At 49.6% G+C, this 18,223-nt stretch overlaps 1 protein-coding gene across 2 annotated transcripts in view; it reads left to right on the forward strand.

Annotated features, from left to right (window-relative positions):
* SLC35F3 (solute carrier family 35 member F3) overlaps positions 1-18,223 on the forward strand; it is a 388,602-nt gene that overhangs the window by 271,500 nt on the left and 98,879 nt on the right. For both annotated transcript variants that reach the window (XM_029931375.1, XM_029931377.1), the window contains exon 2: positions 12,127-12,451. In XM_029931375.1, coding sequence (XP_029787235.1) covers positions 12,127-12,451 — 325 coding nt within the window. The remainder of the gene's footprint in view (positions 1-12,126; positions 12,452-18,223) is intronic.

The following is an 18,223-nucleotide window of genomic DNA, read 5'->3' on the forward strand; positions in this document are numbered from 1 at the left end:
GGGAGGCCTGTCCGAGGAGGAGGCCTGTCTGAGGGGGAGGCCTCTCTGAGGGGGAGGCCTCTCTGAGGGGGAGGCCTGTCCGAGGAGGAGGCCTGTCTGAGGGGGAGGCCTGTCCGAGGAGGAGGCCTGTCTGAGGGGGAGGCCTGTCCGAGGAGGAGGCCTGTCGGAGGGGGAGGCCTGTCTGAGGTAGAGGTGTTGTAACTGAAGTGAGAAAACTTGTCAGGCACAGAAGGCAGGGAAGGCTGTTTCAGGCAGAAGGAATGGTGTGTGCACAGGCTTGGCCAGGAAGCAAGAGAAGGGGAGAGCATCTGGGCCCCAGAGAGGGGTTGAGGCTGGAAAAGTGGTTTCCAGCCAGGTTGATGGCATCTGTCCCATGTGACAGCATATCTTGTTCCTGTATCCTTTTCCTCACTTTCCCATCGGACGCAGACCCTGAGCGTTGATCAGCGGCACATCTCTAGTAGGGGAGTATTTATTTGGATCGTCTATATTCACAACCAGCTAATTCACGTCCAATACAAGTAAATTCAGTAGGAAGTGGTAGTTGAGAACAATACAACAGGTTTCCCCAAGAGGCCAACAGGATGTAGTATTCTGGAAAGAGTGAGGGCTTTGGAACTAGATGGACCGGGTTTAGTGCCCACCTCACACTGAACCAAGTAACTTTGGCAAATGATTCAAGCTCAGTGTGAATCTGTTTTCTTATATGAAAATAAGAGGGACAGTCCCTCTGAACATTGAGGACAATTGTTTTTGCTAATGAACCTACCACGTTGCAGGCACTTTGTCTGGGGAGATTGCTACCTTCCTGCTATTTCTCCCAAAAGAAGGATAAGCGTTGTTACCCCCAGTTGGTAGACAGGGAAACTGAGGTTCGGGGAAACCGTTCATGCAGGGTCACGTGGTTTGAAAGCTAGGGTGTCAGGCTGCATATCCTTCTCTTCACTGGCTCCAGAATGTTACAGAACCTTTGTACTACTGCATTTCATTTGACGGGCAGTGGGAATTACAGCTGCTCCCGGCCCTTTGTAAGGGCTCAGTAAATGTTTGCTCTCTGGAGCTCCCACAACAATATGGCATAGAGGACTGGACTGTCCCTGGGACTCTCGGGGCCAATTGTTGTTGATATTCTTAGTATCTCTGCTCTGGGGCTCTCAGCCAGTCTCAGCCACATCCAGTGTAGGTGTGGCTACTCGGTCTCTATTAATGGGGTAGGACTGTCATCCAAGGGATGCCCCATTATCATGTGAGTGGAGCCCCAGCCCAGGTGACCCAATCTTACAGGAGTCTTGAAAAATACACTGCCAAAGGGTTCCTGTACCCAAAAATGTTTCCCACATTGGGTTGTCCTGGACCTGAAACTTCAGTAACAGAAGTCTCTTGTCACTTGTAGATTGAACAAACATGGTACCTAATTCGGGCAAGAGAATGAACTAAATATTGCTTGAGGACGCTCGGAGGGGTAAATCACACAGAGCTACCAAACAAGGGAGAACTGTCACAAATTCCATGTTGGAATCTATTTTTTGTTTGTTTGTTTGTTTTAACTCCATGAAAGGATTATAGCAGGGGTGCCTGGGTGGCTCAGTTGGTTAAGTGTCTGGCTTGGGCTCAGGTCATGATCTCACGGTTTGTGGGTGTGAGCCCCGCGTCAGGCTCTGTGCTGACAGCTAGCTCAGAGCCTGGAGCCTGTCTTTAGACTCTGTGTCTCCCTCTCTCTCTGACCCTCTCCTGCTCACACTGTCTCTCTCTCTCTCAAAAATAAATAAAAAAACATTTAAAAAAAAAGAAAGGATTATAACATAAATGACGTGTTTCGGCTGAGGGCGAGTGCACTTCTGGCTGGGACACAGATGGCCACTATATAGATCTCTGGCCACCAGTCCCCCCTGCTTTGCTGAAATGACATAATCTAAGGACATACTTTCTTGCTGAGCCTGGATGTGGCCTCAGGATCCTCCTCATCTCCAAAATGCAGGTGATGACTATACCTTCTTTGGAACTGGACTTTAGCATGATCAGGGCAGCATGGTAGGCGTTGTTTCTGTTCCCTATGCTGTCAAGGACAGGAGATCTGGGTAGAGGCAGCCCACAGACAGAGGCGCAGGGCTAGGAAAGGTGGTGACCTGTGTGCCCTCTCCTGGGACCAGAGTTCACGTTATCTGAAGAAGTAGTGGGGGAGGGAAGGGGCCAAGGTTTGGAATTCTGGGTTCAGGAGAGTAAATTGAAGCAGGTAGGAAGGGGAAGCCAAAGAAGGGCATAAAGACGCCATTGAAGTCTGAGAAAATTGGACAGTCTTCCGTAGCTGTGGCATTCCAAATGGGTCATGCAGTCTATTTCATCCGTCACAATAAATGTTTTTTAAGGAAGAAAGTAGGATAGAGTCAACAATACCAAAGGGTATCACAGACAGTTTCTATTGGAGGGCTGGAAAGGGAGCCATCAAAGACAGCCCTGAAGGTTAACTCTGGGAACTGCCATGATCACTAGCGGCAACAGCAAGGGGAGGAGGGGAGGCACATCGTGAAGGAGGGCAAGAGTCTGAATTAGATAGGGCCGAGTCAGAAGCCTTGGCCGTGACTTCACATGCGGGTGTGAGCAGGCCGGGAGGTGGAGGAAGGGGTGGTGAAGGCTGAGTGGCTGATGAGGTGACAGATGGCTCTGGGGGAGGGAATGGGCAGGCGCAGAGTCCTGACAGCCACATGCACCTGGGAGACAAGGAGAGACGTCCCCACGGGCTGAACCAGAGGATGACCCACGTCCTAGGGCATTATAGAAACCACAGGAGGAAAACCAAGAAGGAACAAGTGTGATGTGGTATCAAGTACAGTAAAACCTTGGTTTGCGAGTGTAGTTCCTTCTGGAAACATGCTTGTAATTCAAAGCACTCGTCTCTCAAGGCAAATTTCAAGAACCATTAGCTCCGTTGTGATCACGTGATGACATCCGGCATCACATTACCTGGATTGCAAGACATCGCTCGTGTGTCCAGTGAAAATGTATTGGAAATGTTTGCTCGTCTTGCAGAATGCTCACAGAACAAATTCCCAACAATCCAGGCTCTTACTGTGCAGCCAAGGAGGGTGGTTTTGCAGAAACGATTTCAAGTGGGGGTGCTGATCTGTAAGCCACATTACCAGGGGTGAGTGTGGGGGAGGCAGAGGAACAAAGGGTGTGGGGATACTTGGTTAATGTGTCTGGCAGTTCTTTAAAGTTTGTTTACTTATTATTTTTGAGAGAGAGAGAGAGAGAGAGAGAGAGAGCAAGCATGGGGGAAGGGCAGAGGGAGAGGGGGACAGAACATCCCAAGCAGGCTCCATGCTCTCAGCGCAGAGCTCTACCTGAGGCTCGGCCGAGCCCATGAACTGAGAGATCATGACCTGAGCCAAAAAATCAAGAGTCGGACACTTAACTGACTGAGCCATCTGGGCACCCCTGGCTGTGAGAGCAATTCTCCACCTTCAGAGGCAGGAGAGAGTTTTGAGAAGGCAGAGCGTTGCTGTAGACTAGAGGATGGAGGCTGGTTTCAGCACCAGAGAAAGGTGCTTGATGCAACAGTGGCCAGGGTCAGGGGTGCAGCAGGGGGCACGGGAGGGAAGCACAAGAAGGGAGAAGGAGGCCTTGAACAAGAGAAGAGGAAGAGATGATGGGCTAAGAAACAGAGAAATGTGGATGTGCAGGGGAGAGAAGCTAAGGACCTGAACTGGTGACCCCAGACTTCTTTGCAACGTAGGACGTGGAATCATCTGCCGAAACTCATGGATGGGGACTGAAGGCTGCAGAGGTGGGAGAGAGTTCAGAATAACTGCGTTGGAAGAGCCAAGATGAGATGTAATTCTTAAAAGCCTTTTTGGCGAGTGATGCATTCTCACTGGTTAAGACATCGTGTGACTTGGGAAAGCATGCGTGGGGACGAGCAGTGGGTGAGGGTCAGGATGCTGACATTTCCTTTCTGCTCCCCTCACTTGCTGATTAATATACTGGATGTGGGGCACCTGGATGGCTCAGTTGGTTGAGCATCCGGCTTCAGCTCAGGTCGTGATCGAGCAGGCCTGGAGCCTGCTTCGAATTCTGTGTCTCCCTGTCTCTCTGCTCATACTCTGTCTCTCAAAAATGAAAAAGTGTTTAAAAAAATTTTTAAATATATATATATACTGGACATGTCACCTCCCCTCTTGGAGTGCTGCCTTTTCTCTGAAGTGAGGGGGGATTAGAATAGTTCTCTCGGCTCTCTTCAAAAGAAACATTCTCTGAATCTATGAAGTAGCTTCTTCATTAGCAGAGATGGGTTTATCTGATTAAAACCCTTCTCTAGCTCTACTCAAGAGAGCAGACCCCTGAGGAGATGAAACCCGGCAGAAATAAGAAATTCAGCCTATGTGCATGTGTGTGTCCATCCATGAGGTATGCACTCTCAGGACTGGGTTTGGTATTTGAACATGGGGAGGAAAGACCAGCAGTGGGAGTACAGCTTGGCCTTGAATCTTCAGTGGCGGGGACCTGCTGGCCCCAGACATCACCCCCAGGGGATGGGCGTGCAAAAAAAAAAAGGTACAGGAAGACCTCAGAGAGAAGCTGTGACTTCCAGGCCTTGTTAGAGGCAGGCCTGGGTGTCCTTGTAGAAAAGGCTCCTGGCTCGGGGATGGGCCGAGCCACACCCCCTCAGTTGGTGCAAAAGGTGGGAGAGAAGATTAGGAGGGAGAGCCTCACACCTTAAGCACCTTAAGGCTGACCCCATGTCCGGTTGGGATGCATTCAGTCCTGCCCGTGCACGACCTTGCTGAGAACTTGGTGGTCTGTTTCAGAAAACTGTGCTTTGTTCTTCTTCAAGATAAATTGAATCTGAGCCCATGGCATCCGCTAAAGTATGGCACTGCTGTCCTGCTCCCCTCCCGGGCGCACGCCTTCAGAGGAGCTGGATTCTGCCCGGAGGGACCATCCCTGCATGCAGTCTACCCTCTTGGGAAACCCTGGCTGTCCCCGCGAGCCCCGCCAGCCTGAACACCGGTCCACGCACGAGTCAAGAGTCAAAGTGGTCCTCTGACGAGGGAAAACCTCAGCGACGGGGCGAGGGTGCGTGCTGGCCTGTGTGCGTGTGCAGGTCACTGGCGGCCCCACAATATCACCAGGGTGCATGTGGGGAGCACCTGCTGTGGGTGCAGAGGCGCCTTGTGCCTGGGGCCGTACAGACGGTGGGATTCCCGAGGAATGAGCTGGACACCCGCAAGCTGGCTGGAAGGCAGGCCTTGCTCCCCGGGGCTCCAATGGCTGCCTTTAATGACCTTTTTTTTTTTTTTTTTTTTTAATGTTTTTGAGAGAGAGTCAGAGCGTGAGTGGGAGAGGAGCAGACAGAGAAGGAAACACAGACTCCAAAGCAGGCTCGGGGCTCTGTGCTGACAGCACAGAGCCTGTTGCGGGGCTCAAACTCACGAACCATGAGATCGTGACCTGAGCTGCAGTCAGATGCTTAACCGACTGAGTCACCCAGGCGCCCCTCCAGTGGCTGCATTTAAGCTTATCTGTGGCCAGTCGCTTTCTCCACCTGAGTTCTGTGTATGTGCCAAGACTGTCTTAAAGCCTGAGTGCCATTGGGGCCCTCTGAGGAAATGCGGAGCAGGGTGCACATGCCAGTGTGGATGTCTGAGGTGTCTGGAGTGGCAGTGGCAGGGGTAACCCTCCGGATGTAGGCCTGATCCAGCCTCACTCTCTAACTGCCACAGGATAGGGCTTCAGGGGAATCCTAGAGAAGCCTCCCACCTCCCCAGTCCACCGCTTCCCCACCAAAACACAGCCTTTATTCACCCCCCAATTCTGTATCCACACCCGGGAAATAATTTGGGTTTTTATATTTTTTAATGTTTGTTTATTTTTGAGGGCAAGTGAGAGTGGGAGTGGGGTAGGGGCAGAGAGAGAGGGAGACAGAGGACCTGAAGTAGGCAGCGTGCCCACAGCAAGGAGCCCGACGCAGGGCTTGAATTCACAAAGCATGAGATCATGACCTGAGCTGAAGTCAAACTCTTCACCATCTGAGCCACCCAGGCCCCTGGTTGGATTTTTAAAAACAACTTTGCAGCTGCCATGGATTCTCTCTGCAGATTGCCTCAGGGAGCCTCCGGGACTCACTTTCCAACAAAAGCCTGAGCAAGTCACAGAGGTGCATGCGTGTGAGATGGTATCTCAGATTCCTAATCGAGTGACCGGTGCGGTTATTTCTTCTCCTAAAAGGTTATCCAAATAAGTACCGTGTCCTCTGCAGCTTGGCCCCACATCGTGCACAGTGGCGTTCACAGTCCGTGTTCACCACCACCTCCCACCCCCCGCCCCAACACGGCACACAGCGCTGTGGCATCCTCAGGTTACTGCGCTCAGGCTGCTATAATTAAACACTGTGGACTAGTCGACTCAGACAGCGGACAGCGGTGTCCTTGGTTCTGGAGGCAGGAAGTCCAAGATCAGGGTGTTAGCAAGCCTAGTTCCTGATGAGGGCCTCTTGTAGATGGCCACCCTCTCACTGTGTCCTCACCATGGCCTTTCGTCCATGTGCACCCAGGGAGAGAGAGTGTGGTGTCTATAAATGGCCTGACTGCGGGACAGAGCTCTGGGTAGAAGTCCATGCATGGATGTGGTGACCTCTCTACAGGTCACCATGGACTACACACTGTGTCTAAGAGAACACGCCTCCGACACAGGGAAGAACCCTCCTGTGCCCCAGCACTTTTGAGTGAATTAAGTGGCATAACCACAGTGAGACACCTGAGTCCATAACGACGGCCTGTGGCAGCACGACCACGGGGCCAGAGCACATGGTCCACTTTGCATAGCCCCCAAAACTGTGGGCTAAAGTGTGAGGTTAGGATGGAAGGTACAGGATCATAAATAGAAAGGTAGTTAGTCGTCGGCGGGAGGGGGTGTTGGGAGAGTGAAGGTGACATAAATAACGTTCCTTCCTCGTCACCCAGTAATGGTCAGAGGAGCCGGGATGGGAAAAGGTGCAAGGCTCATTCCACAGTGATTTCTTGGAGATGATCTGCACGTCCTCTTTCAGCTGTTCTACCAAAGGAGCGAAATCAAAGGCAGAGAAGTCACTTGACTTGCAATTTAGGGTGCGAGGGAAAGTCAGCAAAAGTTTCCTGCACTTGAAGATTTGAGAGGCTTTGAAAGAAGGGATACTGCACCTTTTGTTGTCATTCCTCCTCTCTGAAGTCTGAGCATACGTCGGACAGTGCATTTAAAATGGCTCGAGAATGGTACCTGACATGGGGTGCATTTGCTGTCTTTCAGATAGCAGAGAACCAGGGATGCCTGGGTGGCTCAGTTGGTTAAGCATCTGACTTCAGCTCAGGTCATGGTCTTGCAGTTTGTGAGTTCGAACCCAGCATTGGGTTCTGTGCTGACCGCTCAGAGCGTGGAGCCTGCTTTGGATTCTGTGTCTCCCTTGCGCGCTCTCTCTCTCTTTCAAAAATAAACATAACAATTTTTTAAAAAGCAAATAGTGAAGAACCATTGCACCTGCAAACCAAGTTTAGTATGTCACTCCCTATTTACTCCTTAACTAATTCTATCTACTTGTTATAGATGCTGGGGCATATAGTTCCTAAATAAAGTAGGACTAATATCTGAACTTTCTCTTGTCCTTTCGGCCACCCTGGCTGAATGTCTGACTGAGGCAAGAACACTGTGTGTTAACTAACTTGAATTAAAAAAAAAAAAAGATTGAGTATCAAAGTGGGGCAAGGTGGCAATAGATTTCAGATCCCACTGCCTTCCTCACTGTCCTCGGCACACCATGTGTATTCCTGACCCTGAACTTGGCTCCACATTTTTCTCAGAGCCTTTCTCTCTCTCATCCAGGCCAGGCATCTGCTTCATCTGGTTTCTTTTCACTGGTATCACAGCCCACGCTGGTCGTGCTCTGTTCAGAATTCCCACTGCAGTCACAATCTCTCTGTTTCACACACGATTGTTCTGTAATTCTTTCATAGGTGTGGTTTGTCACTCCCAGACAGACTGTAAGTTCTTGAAAACAGTAATCACGCTTTATATTTATTTTATTGACTGCCTGGAGTTCTCAGCACAGGGCAGATGCTTCCTGACAGCTCCCTAGTCCGCTTAGATGTCCCTACGATATGTCATACTGTATGTAGCCCTTTGAAACTTATGAAGTCCATTCTATTAAGCATTTGGTTAAATGAATACTGGAAGAAATACAATATGATCCCAGTTTTGCTGTGTGTGTGTGTGTGTGTGTGTGTGTGTGTGTGTGTGTGTGTGTTACAAAGACACAAAAGACCAGGGAGAATGTAGCAAAATCTCCATGGTGTTATCTCCAGGTACCAAGATTGGTCTGTAGTCCTTATTATGTATGCTCTTCAGCAATTTTGTAAACTATTTGTAAAGAACATTTTTAGCATCTGGGAGGTAGATCGAGTATTAGGAATGAATGAGGTAATGAAATTGATAAGTCATTATTATTAGCATAAGAAGCTCAGTACAGAGAAATGTAAAGTTGGCAATGAATTTGGCTTGGATGCCTAGGACTCCTTGTGGGGCTATTCCAGTGTTTCCCAAAGTGTGTTCCAAGGGACACTGTTCCTACCACAAGACTTACATGTAAATCATATATGAAATACACACTGTAGCTGTGGAAATTCACAATGTCCATCAGCTCTGAATATTCCTTAAGCAAAGGAACCTGGCTCTGATCTATCTACCTACTATTCTCCAAACTTTTCTGATTATGGAATCCTTTTTTTCTTATAATGCCTATTAACGTTGGGACACATTGTTCTATCTTATTTTTAAAGAATGGTGTAGATTTTAGTTTTGAATGTCTATGTTGCATGTCTATTTTTTTAGATTTTATTTTATTTTAAGTAATCTCTACACCTAATTTGGGGTCAAACTCACTACCCTGAGATCAAGAGTCACATGCTTTACCAGGTTGTGATATTAACCAACCAATATTAACCAATATTCCATTGGTTAAATGATGCAAAAGGCTTACCAAGGTATAACTTCTCATGAGGCACCTGGACGGCTCAGTTGGTTTAGCATCTGACTTCGGCTCAGGTCATGATCTCATGGTTTGTGGGTTCCAGCCCCACATCGGGCTCTGTGCTGACAGCTCAGAGCCTAGAGCCTGCTTTGGATTCTAGGTCTTCTTCTCTCTCCTCTCCCTTGCCCAGTTTGAGCTCTGTCTCTCTGTCTCTCTCTCTCTCTCTCTCCCAAAAGCAAATAAGCATTAAATAAACTTTATAAAACAGAGTATTACCTCTTTATTCCAAATCTTTGGGAGCATTTTAACACAGCATTACATGATTTAGTGACTTTCTCTTTCATCAGAACAGCACATAGCATCTGTCATCACTTCATTCTTTAAGGTTTTTTTTTAATGTTTACTTATTTTTGAGAGAGTGGAGGGGGCAGGGACAGAGAGAAGAGACAGAGAATCCAAAGCAGGCTCTGCACTGACAGCAGAGAGCCCAATGTGGGCCTCGAACTCACGAACTGAAAGATCATGACCTGAGAGAACTGGAGTCAGATGCTCAACCAACCAAGCCACCCAGGCACCCCTAATTCTTTACGTTTTAAAACTGTATTCACCACAAAGGACTCCATTAAAAAAAAATGCCAAGCTGCAAGCCTGAATTTACTCCGTCTCCTCCAGAGCTCATCTTCAATAGGAAGTTAGTCATATGAAACCACGTTTTATATATCCATGGACTGTTTCTTTCATCTCCATAGTTGTCTTTTCTGTGAGTTTTTTTTTTAATTTTTAATGTTTTTTTAATTTATTTTTGAGAGACAGAGAGAAACAGTGTGAGCAGGGGAGGGTCAGAGAGAGAGGGAGACACAGAATTCGAAGACAGGCTCCAGGCTCTGAGCTAACTGTCAGCACAGAGCCTGACGCGGGGCTCAAACCCACGAACCATGAGATCATGACCTGAGCTGAAGCTGGATACTTAACCAACTGAGCCACCCAGGCGCCCCTGTGAGTTTTTGATAGTAGTAGTAATGGCTGAGAAATCACTCCCAACACTGCTTGGAAAGCATCTCCATTAATGAAAGCTTCCAGGGTCGGCCCTGCACGTCAGGTAATCGGTATATAAAATTGAAATATACACACTTCTATCTGAAATTAAGTTTCCCTGAAGTTGCAGGGATTCGCTGGGAGCAAAGTCAAGACATACTGGTGGGAGGACAGGATCCACAGGATGGGAACCTGCTTGCTTTCACCCTTCTATGCTTCTCCCTGCCCTCCAGCCCATGACAGAGATGCACCGCTTGCTGGAAACTCAGAGGGTGATTAAGCATTTGATTTTCCGCAGGCTTTCTCATTAGCATATATACTCTCAGGAAAAGTAAGAAGAAGAGGGAAATTAAATGCTAATAAAGCAGGTGAGGAAGCACAATACAGATGGTGGTGAGCAGGAGTTGAGCTAGTAAAGGACGTGATCTCTCACGTGAGTAGCCACATGAGACCTTTGGCTAAAACAGACACAGCCAGGACTGACAATTCATAACAGGATTAGCCAACACCTGTCTAATAGGCCACGTTCAGCAAGATTCTTGCCTCGTGCAATGATTCTGTTTTACACAAATGATTCTGAGCCACAAAGCTCAGTTCACCGTCATGAAAGGCATTTGAATCACCACTGTGTTTAAACAAAATACAGAGAGTACGTTTGGTCCCAGGAGATTCTGTACTGTCTTCTGTACCCCTGGAGCAGAGGCAGCCTGCCGGCACTGGGCACCCCTATCCAGCTAAGTGCCAGGCTGGCCGGCCGAAAGGCAAGTGCACTGGGAATTTGCATCTGTCCATGGTGACACCCTAAGCACATTACAGCTCTGTTTAAATTTCCAGCTGACTGGCACGCACACAATCATGAATGAAAACCAAACAGTGGAAAATAACGTCTTTTTTTCCTCTACCTCCTCACAGTCTGTGGGAACGACTCTGCCCCCAGAGTCAGGCCTGAGGCTGCAGGCTGGCTCCCAGAAGTCACGTGGCTTCGAGCAGAGTGTCTGAGGCCTTCCACGGCCACCGCTGCCAGAGGCTGTGGTTTTTAAGTAACACTTCGGAGCGGGACTGGAAGCCACTAGCAGGAAGACAAGGCACATAAAGAGAGAAGAGGGGAAAAGTCTATTTTTGCTATGCACGCAGAATAAGATGAGCATCTCAGCATTTGGGCGTTTAACGGGCAGAAGGAGCTGGTCTCCGTGGACTGGGAGCTTTTAGAGGTCGGGGAGTATGCCCTTCTCTGCCAGGATTCCCCCGCCCCAGGTATGCAGGTACCCCAGGGCACGGCAGGACGCGTGCACAGACACAGACCAGAGTGAAAATATTTCTACCTCTGTGTGTGTGCAGGAGGCATGTTTCCCAAACCCTGAGGTGCATGCAGACCACCTGTTGAAAGGCAGATTCTTTATATATATTTTTATATATATTTATGTGTGTGTATGTATATTTATATATTATGTATTTTTATATATTTATATATGTTTATATATTATATCTTATGTATTTCTATATATTTACATATGTATTTATATACATATATGTTTTTATATATTTTATATATATTTAATTTATATATATATAATTTACTGTCAAGTTAGCCAATACACAATGTATACAGTATGCACTTGGTTTTGGGGGTAGATTCCTGTGATTCATCGTTTAAACACCCAGTACTCCTCCCAACAGATGCCCTCCTCAATGCCCATCACCCATCTTCCCCTCCCCTTCCCTACCCGCCCTACCCTGCCATCAACCCTCAGTTTGTTATCTGTATTTAAGTCTCCTATGGTTTGTTGGAAGGCAGATTCTGATTCTGGGCTTCTGGAGCAGGGCCTGAGAGTCTCCCATTTCTAACAAGCTGGGGGCGGGGGTTGGGGGGGGCACTGATGCTGTTTATTAGCCCACCGACCACGCTTTGAGGGGCAAGGTCCCGGAGGGAAACCAAACCCAGCGAAAAGGTCTTTAAGTTCCGTTTTGGACAGCTGCCACCGCCCCTCAGCCCCTCCTTGGCGGTGGCCGGCCTGGGTGGTGGCGAGTGGGGTCCAGCCCGTGCCATGGTTTTGGGAGGGACCCCAGGTAACCAGCCCCTTGTATTCTTCCTCCAGGAGAGGAGCGCCCCCGGGACTCCCCGGGCCCGGCGGAGGCCCCGGCGCCGGCCGGAACAGAGGCTGGCGGGAGGGCGAGCCGGCCGTGCGGCAGGTGCTCCCGGGCGAGGCTCCGGAAGATCTTCTGCGGAGTAGCGGTGGCGCTGTGCGTGTGCTCCTCCTGGGCCGGCTCCACGCAGCTTGCCAAGCTGACCTTCCGCAAGTTCGACGCCCCCTTCACCCTGACGTGGTTTGCCACCACCTGGAACTTTCTCTTCTTCCCGTTGTACTACGTGGGGCACGTCTGCAAGTCTGCGGAGAAGCAGTCCGTGAAGCAGAGATACAGGTAGGCACCTCCCCTCTGGGCCGCTCTGCTGAGTCGAACCAGGGGGACCAGAGCCGAGATGTCACGGTGTCGCCTGCTGTCTGGGGGTGGGGGTTGGGGTTAGGGGCACGTGAGGATCAGAATTCTCTCCCCTTGGGGTGGTGGGCACCTGCTTCCTTGTGTCTTCCCCCCTAAGAACACCTTTATGTGAAACAAAAGGCAGCATCATATAGAGACCGCCTATGGTTTCACCACTGCTGCTCAGGCCAAGGGGAGCAAGCGTGGGGCCCTGGCACCAGGTGATACGCGGCTTCCGGTAGCTTCCCTTCCCCATGTGGAGCTGGGCACTGCAGAGACTGGCTCCGGCCTGAGGCATTTCCTTCTTTGCTGCGTGATTCACCGGGCTTAAGAGGGTGGCTCTCAAAATCAGAGTGGTTTCTAAACTTTGTTCACACTACGTTCTTATGTGGAGTCCACTGGTGTCACCTTCCTTTCCTGAAGAAGCCTGACAAGCTCTGCACCCCAATATTCAGCAGGGTTCCTCCAGCCTTCCTAGACGTCTCATTGTTGGCGTTGGCCCTGAGCCTTCATCCTAGGGCGGTCGCTGGAGCTCATGGCTGCCCTAATTGGAGGCCCTCTGTGGGCTGAGTCAGGGACTTCCTGCTGGCCCAGTAGATTTTTCGGATCTACTCAGAAAAAAAAAAAAAAAGCAAGAATGCTGGCCAAGGGGACCAGGTGGGCCCTGGGAACTGAATGTTGAAGGGTCTTCACACCTTCACCCGCTGCCTTCTTTCCCGTCTCACCCCTCCCCCTCCCCAAGCATGTGTCCCATAAACCCGGGGTGTCCTATGTACCATCTGCTTCAATCATCAACCCTATTTTGAAGCTGCCATTAGAAATCACAAGATAACTCAAAACATCACGGGTCAAAGGAGCAACGAGTTTGGGGAACAGAGGTCTAGACTCAGATCAGAATCTTTCTGTGGGAATCTACCATGAATGCCACTGTAAGGTTACAGATGCATGTGTGAGGTGCCCAACTTTTTTTATAGTTCAGACAGACAGAATTTGGACTGGAAGATTAAATTGTAAATCAGACCACTGATTACAGAGGAAGGGGCTTTGATGGGGCATAGATGGAGTCACAAGGCCAGCCTCACACATCCCCTTAGGGGCAGGAATTTAGAGCAAATTCCATAGACCAGGCCCATAGGAGCAAAGAGACTGAAGTCTGGGACTGAGGCCCAGGCCTAGGGCAGTCTCAGCATTGAATTAAACCAGTGGCCCATGAGTCAGCCAGAAATTGCTCAAGAGGGACTTCACGCACCTCTCCTGAAGAGCAGCCAAACGCAGACTGAAACAGATAGGTCTAGAGACTTCGTTAGGCCCCAAGATCGTCCCCAAGGCAAGAGAAAAAGAACAGTCTGCTTTTGGTCACAGACAAGGACAGAGACTGAGTAAATGATGTATTTAACAGTCATGTGACTCCAAGCAGAGTTGGTGAGAAAGAGTTTGCCTTTCTTAAAACTGACTAGACTAGGAATCTCCTTTCTCTTAACAAAGAGAAGTGAGCTTATGCACCCTTTCTTGGGAGAGAATCACTGGCAGAGAAGATGCCATGTTTCTCCCTGCTCCCTTCACCCCTGCGCACTGTAACAGGGCCTCCCCTGAAGTCAGCCTTGGCAGTGGGCTGACACACGTGTCCTCACATGACCGTCACTCGCCTCGGGACACGACAGGCACTGCTGGCTACTCCAGGGAGGCCTCGCACCACATAACCAATTGCTGAGGACAGCGCAGAAGGAACCAAGCTCAGTGGGTGTTTAAAAGTCCAGGTCGAGGAACAAGAGGTCACTGAAGTAGATTAGCTAAACACAGACATCAGCCAACACCGAATTCAGCTCATAATCTTTGTACAGAACATGTCTGGAGAATCACGTCTTCTGCAGAATCATGAAAAGGTTGTGGAGGCTGAGCAAACCAGATAGCAGTAAAGAGCAGGGCCCATTATCACAACGTGGTCAGCGAAATCAACTAAAACATACTTCCCCAGTCTCTACAATAAATCTTAGGTCCGCCTCTTTAAAAAAAAAATCTTTCAAAACCACTTTTTAAAAAATCAGCTCTAAGCAGAGCTGCCCACTCACTAAGCAGTTGACTGGGTAGCTTAGTCAAGCTGTGCACACCACTGAAGGGGCACGGAAAGATTCTTTCTCAATAAAAGGGAGAGAAAAATTTTACCATCACGGACCTCACTTAGGAGATCATGACTCTGTCACAACTCACATTGGGAGTTCTCAAAACAGACTTTGGGATTTCCAGAAATCAAAGAAGACTGAATTCAGATCTTCCCTTTTTATGCTTTTACCAGAATTAGTGCCAGAGAGGGAAGGATCTAGATTCAGTGAAGGAGATGTCTCTGGCTCAAGGTTCTTGGGCAGGAAGCTGGGAAGAAGAGGACAAAAGTAGAGACCTTTTTCACAGAGAAGGAAGTAGTTAAGCCAGCTCTGTGGCTCTCAGGAAGCAATCAGATAGGAGTTTCTTTTTCCCAAGCCCTCCCTACTTGGGCTGTGTTCCCAGCATGAAGCTAGAAAAGCCAGCCAAAGCAGAGAGGAGAGCATATGTTGCCTAGTGCAGAGCCCCTGACACCCACCATGTCCACCTGGGATCCTGCTATTGGGTAGTTTCAGGTGGATCTGAGATTCTGATTTCCAGTGAATTTCCTGGGTGCTGGTGCTGCTGGCCGAGGGCCGTGCTTTGACTGCACCGGCCCTGGAGTTGTGAGTCTGAGCTACAGGGTTTTAAACGCTGCTAATCTGACCAGGTGTGGAACCAGGATTCGCCATACCACGTAGAACGGATGAGTGACTCACCTCAGGCCCCAGGGATGTTTGCACCCGATCCCGTGCCACTCAGAGAGGCAATCACTGAAGCTGTGGGAGCATCAGATGCTCATTTGTAAATGAAAGGTGAGGACACATGCACGTCTCGCACATGACGTGTGATCAACAGAGGCAACATCCACGCAAGCACCCTGCAAACTGTGAATTGCTGTTAAAATGTGAGCAACTGTCTCTGTGCTGTGCTGTCGTCTGTGGGTTGTATCTTCGGACGGAGCCCAAGCTTGGTTCATGGGATGCCTTGTGAAGATCGATTATAATGACAGGGGTGGGTCTTGGAGAAAGTGCTAATAACCCTGCAGCATCGTGCTGGGGTTATGCCTTGGCGAAATCAACTCCACATGCTGCTGGCTGCAGGGCATCCTAGAACTGACCCAGGCTTCTCCTGGGTACTGTTGTCAGGAATTAAGAGTATAGATGCGAGAAATGCCCAGCCCTGCTGAACCGGGTTTCCAGTCTCATGCCTCTGGTCCCCTGTTTCTTGCTGACAGTGGCCCATGGAGATGTGCCAAGGAAATCGTGCCTAGGACTCAGGGCGGGCTCTCGCCAAAGAGATGTGTGTGGGTGCCGCAGAAACCGCAGACACAACTGGAAGGGGGCGGTCCTGTAAGTCTCCTAAGCAGCTGGGCACTGGAGGGAAGAGGCTCCTAAGCAGCTGGGCACTGGAGGGAAGAGGCTGCATCAGGTCCCTGCCCTGCAGAGGGATGACTTTCTAGATCAGCAGGACAGCTTCTCAGATCCCAGGGCTCACCACGGGGAGTGGAAATCAGCCAGAGCAGATCTGGGGCTCCTGCGCTCTGGTCAGAAAGTCTTCCAGGAATTTCTTCCAGTAGTGACCTCTTTCCGTAAGCAAATGCTAGAACCTTCTGCTGTCGCACAGCTGCCAAAAACGTGAACGATACAGTGATGACAGATGTTTTGCTCTGCTTTTTGTCGCTTCAGGCTTCTGGAAGCTAGCTAATGGATTCTGTTTTAGAAACAGCGAGAAACATTCTGAGCCAAGAAAGAGGAAAGGGCAGTTCTGATACCTTTCATCTTAAATCTTACCAGGGCCCAGTGTGTATGGAGTTACATGGAGTTAATGCAGGAACCAGCTGTGTGTGTGTGTGTGTGTGTGTGTGTGTGTGTGGTCCTGTACAGCTGTAACATTCAAGGTCAAAGGAGCAGATTGGGGCAGTTGCAATCCAGAGGTTTATTTGTTCTGAAAATGGCATTGCACGTCTTCTCTGGGCGAGGCACTAGGGACACAATGATCAATGGTCCCTGTCCTCAAAGGGCACCTGGTGTGGGAGTCAGATAGCCAAGCAGAGTGGGGGTGTGTGTGCAGGGGAGAGGCCAAGGGTGTGGGTCCTGGGGCAGGATGGGAAGGTTTCTTAGAGGAGATGACCAAGGAACAACCTCTTTAAAGCCAAAGCAGAGGGAGCTCTGGGCACCTTGGGCAGGCAGAGGAGCACAGGGAAACACAGAGAGAACACAGAGAGCAGGGCACGTGAGGGGCTCTGGCTTGGATGTGGGAGGTAAGCTAGGCAGGAGCAGCCCCTGGTGATCCTCCCATACCTCACACAGAGGTTTGAAATATCCCATGGATACTGTGGGGAACCAAGGAAGGGTTCTAGGTAGAGCAGAGAAGTCATCAGAGCGGATCTAGAAATACCACCACCGCCATCAGACTGGGTCTGGAAACACCACCACTGCCTTCAGGCTGAATCTAGAAATACCACCACCATCATCAGACTGGATCTAGAAATATCACCGCTGCCATCAGACTGGATCTAGAAGGACCACCACTGCCATCAGGCTGAATCTAGAAACCACCACCACCAGAATGGATCTAGAAACACCACCACTGCCATCAGGCTGGATCTAGAAGGACCACTACCACCATCAGGCTAAATCTAGGAACACCAGCACTGCCATCAGACTTGATTTAGAAATACTACCACTGCCATCACACTGGATCTGGAAACACCACCATCGCCATCAGGCTGGATCTAGAAGGACCACTGCTGCCAAACACATGTTGACGTCAGTGTATCCGGGGCACATGGGCACACACCCTGGGAGCTCACAGCAGAGTGGGCGAGAGACCCACATGAACATCAGACGAGCTGTACAAGATGTCAGGAGAAGGCAGGCAGGAGAGGGGACAGCCAGCTGCCGGCTGGGCACCTGGACGGGGCCCGGGACACGTTAGAGCTGTGGTCAGACTGAGGCCCAGAGAGGAAGGGCTTTGGGAGCTGCTGGATCAAGGGCTTTATTCTCTAAGCAGTGGGATCCTTGGGGACATTTTGAGTAGAAGACAGATACAATCAGAGCTGCTTTCAAAAGTGAGACATCCACGTGCTAATTACACAACTGGTTACAGCATCTGCCCTATTTCACATCCGCGGTACCATGACTCCGGCATTTTCAGTTTTCATTTTTTTGTGACTTTTTTTATACAGGGAGGTGGAGAGAACCCAGTTCCTGAGAAATGGCAAGATCTTGAGTGTAAATCTTGAAGTATTGCAAAGCCGATCTCTTGCTTTGAATTGTCACTTCTTTACCCTAAAGAACAGCATCTCAGTGGTTACTGTCTCACCAGACTCAGGCATTTAGGACATTTTCTTTCCAGGAAGCATTGGTACATGTTTGTGGCGCCTCATGTGAATGCCAAGGCTACACAAAGACAGCCCTCATTAGCGATATCCCAGCACCCTGGGTCTTCTGTCTGCTGCAAGTTGGTGGGTTTCTTTCCTTGCCCTTTCTCACCCTGAGCCCCAGATGTGCTCTGGCCTGTTCTCCCACCAGCAGCTCTTTATTGGGTGAGGGCACTGTAGAATCAAGGCAGGCTGGTTCTCCACTCTGGGAGGATGGAGACACCCCTGCATTCATTTTACACAACTTGCTATAG

This window comes from Suricata suricatta, chromosome 2 (genome assembly GCF_006229205.1).
Source record: "Suricata suricatta isolate VVHF042 chromosome 2, meerkat_22Aug2017_6uvM2_HiC, whole genome shotgun sequence".
NCBI classification, from domain to species: Eukaryota; Metazoa; Chordata; class Mammalia; order Carnivora; family Herpestidae; genus Suricata; species Suricata suricatta.